Source organism: Amborella trichopoda, chromosome 2 (assembly GCF_054954075.1).
Source record: "Amborella trichopoda isolate Santa Cruz 75 chromosome 2, AtrichopodaSantaCruz75HAP2 v2.0, whole genome shotgun sequence".
NCBI lineage: Eukaryota > Viridiplantae > Streptophyta > Magnoliopsida > Amborellales > Amborellaceae > Amborella > Amborella trichopoda.
Genome location: NC_142337.1, coordinates 41,952,994 through 41,967,048, shown reverse-complemented (window position 1 = coordinate 41,967,048; position 14,055 = coordinate 41,952,994). Strand labels below are relative to the sequence as shown.

General features: G+C 40.4%; 1 protein-coding gene across 1 annotated transcript; it reads right to left on the bottom strand.

The window, feature by feature from the left end:
• LOC18440944 (PHD finger protein MALE MEIOCYTE DEATH 1) lies at positions 1-2,747 on the bottom strand. Its single transcript, XM_088859841.1, has 5 exons — positions 2,487-2,747; positions 2,038-2,056; positions 1,591-1,909; positions 1,166-1,502; positions 1-1,129 (listed from the first exon to the last, which is right to left on the bottom strand). Exons 1-5 carry the CDS (start codon positions 2,745-2,747, stop codon positions 41-43), a joined length of 2,025 nt encoding a protein of 674 aa, XP_088715967.1. The 3' UTR covers positions 1-40.
• Positions 2,748-14,055: the final 11,308 nt, after the last annotated feature.

The window sequence follows — 14,055 nt, the reverse complement described above, 5'->3', positions numbered from 1 at the left end:
CAAACAACGACAACGACAACGACAACGACAGTGGAATCCATCACACGATCGACGGCTCGTGAGCCAGCATGTCAGGAGGGAGCAGCGCGGAGCCGCACCTGTCGCAGAAAAAGAGGTGCGCCACCTCCTCAGCGTCGGGGATGCCAAGGCACCGCGTGTACTGCCACACCTCGCACAGGTCGCACGCCACCATCCTCTCCCCATCGTCGTCCCTCGCACCACACTCGCACTCCACCCTCCACTCCTCGGCCCCACCTTCGTACCTCAGGCTCTCCGCCCCCCTCTCCGCCCCCTTTCCTCTAACCCACACCCCCATCCCCATCCCCATCCCCGACTGGGCCACGCGGAACAACAGTTCCATCTCACTGACCTCCAGGCCGTGAGGCCAGATCAGGTCCTGCGCTACAAATCCCTCCATGACGCAGTAGGTGTTGCGGAGTGTGCGCTCAGCCACTGCACGCAAGTCGCCCACTGATGCGTGGAGCGGGATCACCACGAGCTCCGGTGGCGTAGTCACATAAGAGAACATCCCTGCCTCCTCCTCAGACAGCACCATGCTCACCATGAACCACAGCTTCCCATCGTCGTCCCTTATCGGCCACACTTTGGCGAGGTGCTTCGTGTCTAGGACAACATGCCTCGCCGCCTCCACAACCATGCCACCCAACCCTCCTTTCAAAACCCTCTTGTACACGTACTCAAGGTCTCTCTCGACCTCACTTCTCCCCACCTGAATCTGGTTTTGACGGCGGTCTCCTGACTCACTTTTCCTGGTTATTGTGGCCGCCTCACCATCACAGTAGTCGAGCTCGGTGGATACCAACGACAACGAGTACTCTAAGACCTTCGTTTTGGGATTGACGGTACGCCGAATGAGGTGAGGGCCGACCGTGCAAATGTTGAGCGACTTGAGCATGAAGTCGAGGAGGCCGGTGTCCCCAATACTCTTCCGAGCACGGTCGCGTACCTCCTGGCGTGACAATCGCGAGCTGCCGCTCGCCTCCAAGACATTGGCCACGACACGTGCAGTGGCCTCAAACCGCTTGGGTGACCACCGGCACGGCGATGATGCGGCCAACTCCTCAATTCCCACTGCCACTTTATTATTGTCGAGTTTCTTTAGCATGCACTTTGAGGGCGTCACCAGTCATGACCCATTGATGGTTGGTGCCGCATTTGCCGTTTGCCAAGGGAGGCATGCGTTGAGCAGGAGCATGGCGTGCAAGAGCTCCCCCAGAGTGGATATTACCGAGTTGCATATCGTTTTGTATTCTCCAACGATGCAATGGAGGTGGGCGTCTTGGTGTTGGGGGCCAGGCATGGCAAGGGGAAGCTGCTTCAGGATCTTGACCGCCATCGAGTAGCGGAGCTCTGTTATGCCGAAGCTTCCATGGCAGAAGCTGTAGCCCCACTGCGAAAAACATGGATGGCCATAGGCCGCACTGTGAAGGAGATGCAGCTCCATAGAGTGCTTTCGCGCGGTGTCTTCAACTGTCACCTTCCTGTAAAAAAGAAAGAGATTAGTGCGTCCGTTGATGTTGCCCGGAAAATGATGAGATTCAGGCAAACTTTGATCGAAAAATGGTGTACCTGGTGCAAAGCATGGAACAAATGTGATCCAAGAGGTCCATAGTGTGGTGGCAAGAGAGGTGTTTGGAACCGTTTTCACGGCCATTAAGGGAGAGGAGGTGGCCGAAGCCGTTGCAGTGGATGAGGCCGTGGAGGAGGTGGGTACTGCTGTGTAGCACGTAGAGGGATTGGTCGGAGGCCGCGATTATGAAGTGGTAGCGACACTGTGAGACCAGGTGGTGGCTCCAACCAAGAGAGAAAGAGAGCGTCAACACCAGATGCCTATAACCGTATATATTTATCTTTTCGTTTTCATTTACCTGGGGCAATTTCTTTTTCTCTTACATGCCTATATTCGTATATATCTATTTCATTCATTTGATTAGATAATTTGTTTGTATTTAGTTCATTTACAATTAAAGAAAATTTATTAAAATTCTATAAAAGATGAATTATTCATCAGTTTACCCATTTGCACTAAAACAATCTATAAATCAAAAGACATCATTAAATTGTAAATTCTTCATAGGTATTTTGACAAATTTCACCATAATTTTAAAAAGAAAAAGACAAACCGCACACAATCAAACCCCAATACAGTGATAAAAAATGATACCCAAGTGATACAAGGAACAGTATCGATTTCTAGGATTCGTTGTCAGTCCGGCTGCGTCCACTGACGTTAATCGATGGTTCTCGCCATGATCCAATCCAGGATTTCAATAATTCTAACTAATTTTCCCTAATCTAAACAAAAAGAAAGAAATCAAGAACAATTCTGAGTAATTTTCACGTACCTACACAACGACAATGGTCACAGTGGGGCCATGGCGAATCGTGGACGTCCTCCTCGATGACATAGAGAAGGATCAGGGTTTCTTGAGATAGGGCCAAGTGTATTAGCCAAGTGGTCTTACCCTCGATTTGATTGGCCAAGGATTGGACCCAATGGGCAAGAACTCCCGCATGTTGTCTCGGAAGGCTCCTGAGAAGGTGGCAGGGCACCCTGGGTGTCCGAAGGAGTGGAATCTGTAGATGTTGTTGGGCTTGGGAGTGGGCATCGGCTCCGTGGGCGTAGGCATTGGCTTCTGGATCTTGTTGTAGTTGTGCTTGTCATACGTGGAACAAAGAGGAGAGAGGATGAAGATGGGTTCAGAGGTTGAGCGCTTGTGCGCCATGATGGCGATGATGGTGAGGGAGCCAAATCTTGGCTCGTCAGGGTTTCTTGGGGGAAAGAATGAAGGTTAGAAAGAGAGAGAGGTAGGTGATGTAGGTAAGAGAGAGAAAAAAGAAGAAAAGAGAGATTGTAATGCAGGTAGGAGAGAGAAAGAAGATGAAAAGAGAGATTGTAATGCAGGTAGGAGAGAGAAAGAAAAAATAGAGACAGAGAGCTACAAGATGTGTATGAGAGTTAAAGAAATGGCGGAGAAAGATTTTACAAGTTAGGGTTTGGAGAGATGAAGAAAGAGAAGGTTTTGTACAAATGAAGAGGGAGACGGACAAGAGAGAAAGAAGATGAAAAGAGAGAGAGAGTGACAATGCAGACTAGAGAGAGGGCAAAAGGAGGTGTAGAGAGAGAAATGATGGGATAAAACTTAAAGAAAGAAGGTAACATCAGAGGCAAGATTATAAAAGCTGAGAGCGAGATGTTTCAGACAAATGTAGAGAGAGGGAGAGAGGAGGCCCTTTCGTTAAAAAAAGGAGGGGGGTTTTCGATAGTTATGAGGTATGTGCATCGCCGTCAGGTTGTTGGAATATTCTACTCTCCGTACACTCTTCCGAATGCATTGCCAGTGGGCTCTGACGCCCTTCGCCGTGGCGAGACACATGTCGAAATATGATGACCCTTGAAACTACAAATCACGAATTTTTTTATTTGTTTTTAGTAAATTCAAATCTAAGATTTGGACACGGAAGTCATGATTCTGACAAAAAATATTGAAGCCACGAAAAATGCTCCTATTAGCACTCGGGAATTATCATTACCGGAGATGAGCCCCTTCACTTTCGTGATATTCAAGGAGTCGGATCGGGCCGTCCCCCTTTTTTTTTTTTTTCCTTAGTTTTTGGCCCGGCTAGAGTTTGGCCCATTGCAACCCTTAAACGCAGTCCTTTGCCAATTAAACAAGGGCGTCCCCCTTATACTGTAGAAGTAAGACGTATATCTTAATTTTGTTTAGAGGTGCGGTGAAAATTTTTTGACATTAAAAATTTTGTTTCTATCTTAAATTATGAAGTTTAGAATTTCAAAAATGGTATAGATCTAATAGATTTATAAATACTATAAAATTTTGAAACTATGCAGTCTAGAAATTCCTTTGCCATCATAGCCATAATTGAATTGGTAGAGATAATCAATTTCAGCTAAGGGTTTTATGCACCAGAGTAAAATATTTTCTATTTACTGCCTTGGACAAAACCAGTCTAGGAGTATTTCATGCACCCCGAATTTTGGGGATGTAACCTCTATACTACAATCAGTAAAATGTTTTCCATATTTCACTTCATGTGCTGGAAAAAATTAATTGAAAAGGTTTCTAAACTTCCCCTATAGCATAAAAGAAACACCCTCCGATCCAACCGTTCAATTTATATCAAGTGAGCCACTCACCATTTGATCTATATCCAGCATCTCAAATATTTTATTTTTAATTTTTTTTCAACAACTTTTATGACTACGAAATTTGGTATGTATCATCTTCTCAATGGGACACGCCTACCAAAAATAATAATAAAAATTCAATAAAATATAATGACCAAAATATCCCTTGATGAATTTTGAGGTATTTTAATCATTTTATTTTATTGAAAATATTTCTTTTTATATTTTTTACAGGTACGATTTTAAGAGAGGTCTGGACAACCAAAATTTAGTATGAAAATATTTTTTAAAAAAAATTAAAAATAAAATGGTATAGACACATGACATTATGATTGGGGTCATCTCAATCGTCCATTTAGAATTGACGGTTTGATAAATGGAAGTACATAACTTTTATGCTATAGGAGAAACATAGAAAGCTTGCCCGAAAATAATACCTCAAGATTGAATGGAAACTCATCAAATTTTGGTGGTGGAGATCTAGGTATTAGAAAACTCAAAAATTCAAAAATTCAAAATTTCCCGTTTGAATATAATCATCTAGTGATCTTTAGGCTCTTCCCAAAATTTTGGAGCAAAAACATCTATCCAAATTAGCCTTCTGTCCAAGGAAGTTAGTATATAGGATTGCTGCCGCGGGAGCACAGTTTACCTTCTCGTTAATTTCAAGAGTTTATTGTGATGGAACAACCTCTCCCAAAATTTCTATGATCGGGCCTCTATAAACTTTTCCCTAGATTTTAATTAGACCGTATACTTATGAGTACTCTTGAGTCGTGTGTATTGAGGGCGAACTCCTCTTCAAAGTACATTACAAGTAGAATCACTCCCCTCTACCGAGCTCTTGCAATATGAAATAGCATGACATGGCATGTGAAGTTGATTCATAAATAAATTTGGGGGCCATTTAGGTACTTGAAAATTAAATTCCCAGAAATTTTATTTATTTATTTATTTATTTATTTATTTTTATTTTTTTTGAGAAGGTACATACCTTGTGTTTGGATCAAAATTTTGGGACAGAAAAGTATTTCTGCAAGTAATAATTTCCTTCATTCCAAGCTGAAAATCAAGAAATTTATATCACCGCCTTTACCCTTTGAAATTGATTTCCAATTAGATTTCCCTGCTACAAGATGCCCGCTTTGTAAAATACAATTAATTACACCAAAACACCACCACAAATTAGGGAGATAAATTATCTTATACTTTAAGTTTTCGAGAGAGAAAGTATCTTAAAATTTTAGAGATAGAAACTCATCTAATTTTAGAGAGAAACTATTTCAAATTTTAAGGTTTATAGAGAGAAACTATATCAAAAATTTTAGAGAGCAAAATTACCACAAATTTTAAATTCTAGAGAAAGAAAGTACCGGAAAATATTTAGAGAGAGATACTATCAAAAAACATTTAACGAGAGAAAACATCTCAAATTTTAAGTCTTAGATTGAGAAACTACCTCAACAATTTCAAAGAAAGAAACTTATCTCAAAATTTGTAGACAAAGAAACCATCTCAAATTTTCAGTTTTACAAATAAATTGTTGACTTTGTGGCTTTTCAAGGCCATAAAGCTGCGAGTCTTCCGCTTAGTGGGAGTAAGAGAGAGAATGAATCTTGGTACTTGGTACACTAGGGCCTAGATCCATATACCCTGAGTACATAAGGCAATGAGTATTTAAATTTTGAGAGTGTCATCTCTTGGGTAGGTATGAGGGTCACCTCCAAGTCCGGGCTATAGTGATTAGGTCATCTCAATCTTGTGATGGTTGGTGAAGGCTAGGAGAACCAATCAAGTACAATAGAACCTAAGTAAATTGAGAGTATTTGCCCTGTATGGAACTCTTTTTGACTTATGAGACAAAAATTTGTAGCCTGACACGAGATCTCTCCATGGTATGTGCACTTACAGTCGTAAGGGAAGCTACTCTTCTGTAGTGTAATCCGACATAGAAGAGCCAGGGTACATGTGGCTTCAGAGGACCCCTATACTAAAGTAATAGTATGTGCCACAGGGGTGCACCTGCAATCTATTGAGAAGTCAATGACGGGAAGTTTTTGCTCAGTGACTTTGAAGTGATCAATTACATGTCCTAGCCATAGACAACAGAATATAAGTCCATTGGGTTAGCTTTAGACACCGATGAAGCATCCTTCAGGACTAACCCAATGGAGTACCCCAATGACTAATGTTAAACCTAGATATCTCATTTACCTCCAATCTAGCTATTTCATTGTGATGATAAAAAGGTATTTTAATTATGGGAAGTAATTTAGAGAATATTCTAGAATTTTTTTAGAATTTTTCAAAAATTTTAAAACACAAAATAGCCGTTTTCAATTTTGTTTGCTGAAATTCCAAGCGAGGACATCCCCGAGAATCCCACGTGGCACCCTAGTGGCCTTAGGGTGGCCACGTGGAACCCCTGGGCCCTACTCGCCTAATGACATCACCATGATGCAATTAATGGTGCGTGGGGGCCTATTTGGAATAAGGTTGTCTGTTTTATTCTGTTATAGGGTGCGGTTTCTATAAGGTTGCAACCTCCAACAATCAAATTGAGGCATACCTCAAAATTTTATCATAACATGTAATTTTGTTGTAAAACAGTCTTAGGATTAACTTAAAATACATTTTCATATCTAATTAGAAAATTTTAAACTCAAAAAATACTAAAAATCAAGGAGATCTATAAACATATGAAAATCTTGAAAATGGACGGCTTAGATAATGTGTTGCAAGATGCACTATTTCTAAGACTCAAAAACGTTTTTTTTTTTATGTTCATACATCTCGATGTCGAGATGATTAAATAGAAGGTTTTTCAACATTAAAACAACTTTTTCGATAGATTTTTGAGGTGCATCTGTAATTCTACATTTTAAGGTTGCAACCTTATCTAAACTTTTCCCTAAATGTTTTATTATGGCGTTATATTTTGTTATGCCTTAAGTAATTCTTTTGTCTTGTCTTTTAGTTCTCACTTGTGACATACTTGGCATGTATGAAGCCAAGGCAATTTTCAAAGTTAATTTGATTTTAAATTTTTTTTCCACATGGTGATTTTAAATTAAGTTCTATTTCCTCACAAGAATGAACTTAATTTGGGGGTAATCGGGCATACTTGTTGAAGGCGGGCCCAAACAGGTTTTCCAAACACTGTTGAAGGAGCAGTCAGACTCTTGACATGCTGACATGATGTGTACCACATGTTGTTGCGGTGAGCCAATGACATCGATGACAAGCAATCTTCCTTTTCGATAACCCAGGGGAAAAGGGATTAGATCAATACATGGTGGATAAGGATTTTTATAGTGAATATTTTCGTATGGCTTTGAAGTTTGCAAGCCTTGGATACTTCTATTGACCATGCTTTGAATGTCTTCTTGGGTTACCGATGGGGAAATAGCTTGAGAAGCTATGTTGTTTTAATCATCCTGGAAGACAGGGGGGTATAGAGGTCTTGGAGTTTGGGCCATAGGAGGAGGTGAAGGCTTCCATTGTTCTTCTTCGAATTAGAGGAGAATTGGCCACTTGGTGGGAAGATACCCCGATAGGTCGAGCATTTTCGAACCCTTTGAGCCATCCAAAGTATTGCTCAAAATATTATTGAAGTGAGACATTGGGTCTTCAGGTTTTTCACCCTCTTGGCTCACCACCATTACATCACCTTGTTCATCAGAACTAAGTGATTCATAAATGAGGGTGATCTTGATTCTTTTCATACCTTGATTTGACAATCCACATAGTAAAGGCTCAGCTTACCCTGATTGAACTTGGGACTGCCTCAAAGATCGAGTGAGTATTGGCTCTTGACGGCCATGCGGCTGCATTGATGGTAAGCGTGGCGCATGGGGCCATTGCTCAACTCGGATGGGCTCATGCCGGCCTTGCTGCCATATTTCCTTTGGTTGCTTGTGACGGCCTTAGGGCCACGAATCAGATGAACTTGGTTCATCCTCTTGCAACTCTATGACATTGCAATGAACTATGTCACTTGTTTCAGACTCTTCCGTGATTTGTAAGGGATAGATCGAGTTTCGTTTTAGTAGGTCTTCTGAAGTTGAAGACTCTACTTTCTTTTTCCAAAGTGGCACTTTCATCCCTTTTATTTGCTTGATTCGTAGACTCCAATAAACTTTCTCCCTGAATTGAAATTGGCTTTGACATTCAGATGAACTGCCTTATCCCACAGAGATGAGAGCAAGGTCAATTAATTTGGATAACATGTCATGCCCTAGGAAGAGGGAGCTTGGAATTGACTTTGGATGTTAGAGTTTGCTTGAAGAAGGGAGGAAATGCTTTGTAATCTTTGGGGACATCAGTTTGCCCCAAGTTCAGCCTTGAGGGATGAGTTGAATATATGAAGAAGGAGTAGTTAGGATGGTGCTTGAAGGGAACTTCTTCAAGTACCACGTAGTCATGGATTTAGGGGTAGATGGAGGCGTATGCAATAGCCCTTTTCCCTTGTACGCAACAACAATATTTGACCTGCATGTGTGTGCAAAGTCTACAGAAGTGTTTATGGTGGTTTGGGAACCAGCCCCCGATGCAGTGAGAGGTTTGGCATTTGGAATGCCGACCTTTGCAATTTGGATTGGTTTGGAGCCATTAACATGCATGTGCGTATTTGTGTATGACCTTTGATTAATTTGAAGGCCGTGTGCTCGTTTGAGTGTAGCCTTTAGACTGCCCCGAGCTCAGAGATTAACATGCAATGCAAGGGTGGTTCGAGGACCACATTTAGTGGGTCCGGGTCCCAAGAGATCCGAATTAAGTGAGGTGGCTGGGGTCAGCTTTTGCTTGCCCCGATTTTTCATAACATGTAATTTTGTTGTAAAAAATTCTTAGGATTATCTTAAAATACATTTTCATATCTAATTAGAAAATTTTAAACACAAAAAATAGTAAAATCAAGGAGATCTATAAATATATTAAAATCTTGAAAATGGACGGCCTAGATAATGTGTTGCAAGGTGCACTATTTCTAAGATTCAAAAACTTTTTTTTTATTATATTCGTATATCTCAATGTGGAGATGAATAAATTGAGGGGTTTGCAATATTAAAACAACCATTTCGATAGATTTTTGAGGTGCATATGTAATTCTACATTTTAAGGTTGAAACCTTGTCTAAACTTTCCCCTATATGTTTTATTATGGTGTTATACTTTGTTATGCCTTAAGTAATATTTTTGTCATATGTCTTTTAGTTCTCAATTGTGACATGCTTGGCATGTATGAAGCCAAGGCAATTTTAAAAAATAATTGGATTTTAAATTTTTTTTCCACATGGGATTCATTATATGTGTGAAGAAACGATGTAGATTTGTTCCATGTGAAAAGAATGGGTTGTTTGATTTCCATTGGCCTCGTATCAAAAGATATTTATTCACAAATGTGGTTTCTCCAAATTACAAAAATGGACATGCCCTTTTCCATAAAGTGATCAAATGGTTTTATTTAAAACCATGGGAATTAAAGAACGGAAAAGTTTATAACAAGCATCCCCTTGTTTTTAAGTGCCATTGATGTTTTCAATCATCTCTTTAACTGTTTTTTATGCGTACTTGCGTTGTCTGCTATGTGAGCAGTGGCATGTTTGTTACAACATAGTTTTATTTGTCAAGGACATCTGAGTGCAAATTTATATAATACAATGATCTTTGATAGATGACCGAGTGTCATGAATATCTCTTGATCATTCTGAATTTTTTCTGCATCTTTTTCTGCCTTGCAGCATATTCAAGCATCACCTTTCTGGGTGAAGGTGTTCAGCCTTACAAGGATGCTGATGATGATCCTTTGATCAATGGCGAGTTCAACCCTTTAGACCTTTATGATGGCGACACTGCACATGTCGCCTGGGCGACAACACTGGTGTCGCCCGAATATTTCTTGTCAAAATATTTTTTGTTTTTAATTCCCCAACACTTAAAAAAAAATACTTTTTTCTTTTTGGTGGGTGGCACCAGCCGTGTCGCCCTGACAAGGGCGACACCACTAGTGCCGCCCAGTTGACACCACCAGTGCCGCCCAAAAATATTTTGACAAAAACACCCCTACTTAATTTTGGGGACTTCCGGGAACCAAATTGGATTTTTTCCATGTTTTTTATGACCGTTTTTAAATATTTTGATTAATTTTCAAAATACTCCTCAGTGGCACGAGCCTGAACTACCAACCAATTGTCCAAAAATAAAAAATTCGAACAAAAGAAATGCTTCTCGGTGGTATGAGCCTAAACTGCCAACCAATTTTTCAAAAATAAAAAGTTCAAAATTAAAAAAAAAAAAAATTTCTCCTCGGTGGCATGAGCCTAAACTGCCAACCAAGGTCCAATTCAGTTCAACGTCAAACTCGTGCGACATAAAAAAGAGCTAAGATAGGTATTGTTTAGCCCCATATGATGTAAAATGTCTGGTGTATCCAGTTCAATATCAAACTCATGCGACGTAAATAGCCGAGACAGGTACCATCTATCCCCGTATGATGTAAAAGGTCAGGTGTATCATTTCAACATCAAACGCATGTGACGTAAAAGAGCCGAGACAGTAACATCTGTCCCCATATGACATAAAAGGTCAGGTGTATTCCGACTAGCCCGGTATGACGTAAAAGGGTCGGGTGTATTCCGTCTATCCCCGTATGGCGTAAAAGGGTCGAGTGTACTCCGTCTATCCCCGTATGATGTAAAAGGGTCGAGTGTATTCCTTCTAGTCCCGTATGACATAAAAGGTCGGGTGTATTCTGTCTAGCCCCGTATGGCATAAAAAGATCGGGTGTATTATGTCTATCCCCGTATGATGTAAAAGGGTTGAGTGTATGGTCCATCGTTGAATGACGCTAAACTTCTTAGAGGGCTCTATGGTTGTAGAAGTTAAACTGCTAACCAACCTTGTTTTTCAAAATATCTTTCCATTTTCAAAATTTTTCACTATATATGTCCTGTGTTTTCAAAAACTTTAATTTCTTTGTTAAAATCGTAACATGTCCTTGCTCGGAGTTCTAATTCAAATCTCTCCCTACTTTCCAAACTTCAAAAATGTCTTTTAATACAAAAGAGTTTGGACACCCCTATATGATGATTACCATGTTGTCACGATTGCTGTATTGCAGCCTTATCTCTCTCTTTGAAATCGATCAAACAAGTCTCTTCCTATAGAAAGCCTTTTCCCATAGAAAGCCTTAGGAAACCTTAAGGAGATAAAAGAAGATGTCAAGGTTAGAAATTCAAACTATGAAACCCCTGAAGTTAAGTGGCATGGCCAGAAAATCCAAATTGAGTTTCCAGCTTGTGTAACTCGCAGACTTCTCACGCTGAAAACCCTAGGAGGAAAAATACCCTAGGTGGGTGAGCTCCGTGAGCACAATGACTTGGAGGGATTAGTTGGTGTGGCCTAATACCACGTGACGTCAGGAAGAAATTCAAAATTTTTGCATTATCTATGACGTTCACCTGCCATTTGAAGGACATGGAACGTCAGAGTGTCTAGTTCATTGCCACTCACCTGTCCCTCGAAGGACAGGGAATGCTAAAGAGGAGCAACTGTAAACGCCCCATTTTAAATCTTGAAAATTATGTGGTTTCTTGAACCCTTAAGACCACGCTTATTCTAAAATCCATAGTTCACACAGCCTACCTCGTGACCCAGAACCAATCTGCTTACTCGAAACCCCGCAGAAGCAATGTTTTGACCCAGATTCTTGTAAACGCCCTATTTTACCAAAACAATCATTAAAAATATGTTTTGACCCAAATTTTCTTTGAGATCTTCACAAGAGGCTAAGGAACACACCTGAAAAGAAACAATTCAGTTCGAACCAATTTGTGTTGGGCGACACTAGCAGTGTTGCTCAGCCTAGACTAGGCGACACTGCCAGTGCCACTCGGGCGATGCCATTCTTTTTTGGCTCGAAATGAAATTTTTTTTTTCCATGTTGTTTTTTCTACCTTTTGTGAGGTTTTTCCCCATTTTACTTGAGCGACACTAGGCGTGTCGCTCTGGTCGCTCGGGCGACACAAGCCATGTCGCCTTGATCCGGACCCCCAAAATTTGCATCTTTGACTGGGGAATCTGTTGGTTATGGGAAGATTATCCTTCCCATCTAAATTTGGCCCCTATAAGATATCTTTTCATGGCCATTTGAGGGGGGACGGGCTTCAGAGAAGAAAAAACCCTAGGCTAGATAGGGATTAAAACCTTAGAGAAAGATTAAAAACCCTAAGACTATTGCTTGAGAGAAAAACTCGATGAGCTGAGAAACCTTAGTTCTAAAACCATTTCTAGGGCACAAAACCCTTTTGCTTGAGAGACTTACTGGTCAACATCCGAATCAGAGAGGCAAAGAGGACCTGTTCTGATACAGACGAGCCCTCATGGGCTCGAGAGTTCTGGACCATCCGGCCCGGTTTGGTATCGTATTCTCCCCCCTTCTCTCTTCTCCTTATATCATTTTCAATTTATTTTGATCTGTTTTGATTAATTTTCTTCTTTAAAATCGTGGTTTTTTTGTCTTTGGATCATGCTGGCTCTGCCACATATCTGAGAGCAAATCTACTCATTTTAGGGCTGATCTGAATTCGATTTGTCTCACTTTCTTTACCACTTCTTTATTTATTTCTTTTTCATCAATTTAAGGTGTCAAGATCCGAGAGATCTTTGTCAGAAAATCTGTCAAATTTTGCATTGTAAACACAATTGTGTCACGAATTGGGCACCATGTAGACTTGCTCCATAATAAAAAAAATGCCACGCATCATGTTTTAAGTGGCTGGTCGTACAGGGGATCAACCAACCAAAAGTCAACACGCAGGTCTGTACTGACACCGATGGTCACGTCAGTACACTTAGACAAGTGTCAGTCCCTGGGAAGCATAATCACGCAGCATTAAGTCACTTTCGTTAGACTGCTGCCGTTTTGGGCACTTCTGGTCTGGCGGCAGTCCAAGGGGGCATTGACGCTACTATAAGTGGTACCAGATCCTTCTCTCTTAATTGTGGTCACTCGCTTCTGCTTCTGTAGGATTCACCTTTCTATCACAATTGGGAGTGTCCCTGACTGTGTTTGGAGTGGCATCAGGTCTCTGTGCTTCCGGATTGTTCTTTAGTTGTCTTTCTCGAATCCCGTTTTGACTTATCTCGCTTTTTAAGCAATTCCAGCTCTCCCCATGTGTCTTAAGGGCTTTGGAGACTAGTTTACGGTTGGTTTAAGGTAGGTGTGAGTGGTTCAAGTATCGAGGAGGCTTGCACAGGGTATTTTGGTCCACCATAGTTTCCTCAATCAAGATCGAGGTGTCAACACATGCACCTCAAAAATCCATCAAAACATGTTGTTTCGATGTTGAAAAATGTTCCAATATATTAATTTTTACCTCAAGATGTATGGATATAAAAGAAAAGATTTCAAATCTTAAAACATAGTGCAAAATGTGACATATTATTCCTACTATATGTTTTCTTTACTGATCTACTCAATCCACACCATTTTTTTAGGTCTAAATTTCATAATTAGATATAAAAATATATTTTTAATCTACATATTATTCTTACTATATGTTTTCACACAAGTTTTTTAGGTCTAAATTTCAGAATTAGATGTAAAAATATATTTTTAATCTACTACAAGAGATTACGAAACTAAAACTTCATTCACCCCCGCAATCTGGATTTTTAAGATGAGTGCACACAAATTTCAATCTTTGATTTTTAAGATGAGTGCACACACATTTCAATCTTTCATTTTTGAGACGAGTGCACACACATTTAAAAATAATGAGCGCACAAAATATTGTATTTTTAAGATGAGTGCCCACAAATTTCAAAATAATGAGAAATTTTCTACAAATCCCACTCATCTCTCGATATGAGGACGTTTTGTAC

What these genes read in the sequence shown, in the direction of transcription:
- LOC18440944 (XM_088859841.1), bottom strand. Translation starts at nt 2,747, where the DNA reads ATGGCGCACAAGCGCTCAACCTCTGAACCCATCTTCATCCTCTCTCCT. An exon ending in TGTTCCATGCTTTGCACCAG is followed by an intron (nt 1,503 to 1,590) that starts GTACACCATTTT and finishes TCTTTTTTACAG; the next exon opens with GAAGGTGACAGTTGAAGACA. An exon ending in AAACGGCAAATGCGGCACCA is followed by an intron (nt 1,130 to 1,165) that starts ACCATCAATGGG and finishes ACGCCCTCAAAG; the next exon opens with TGCATGCTAAAGAAACTCGA.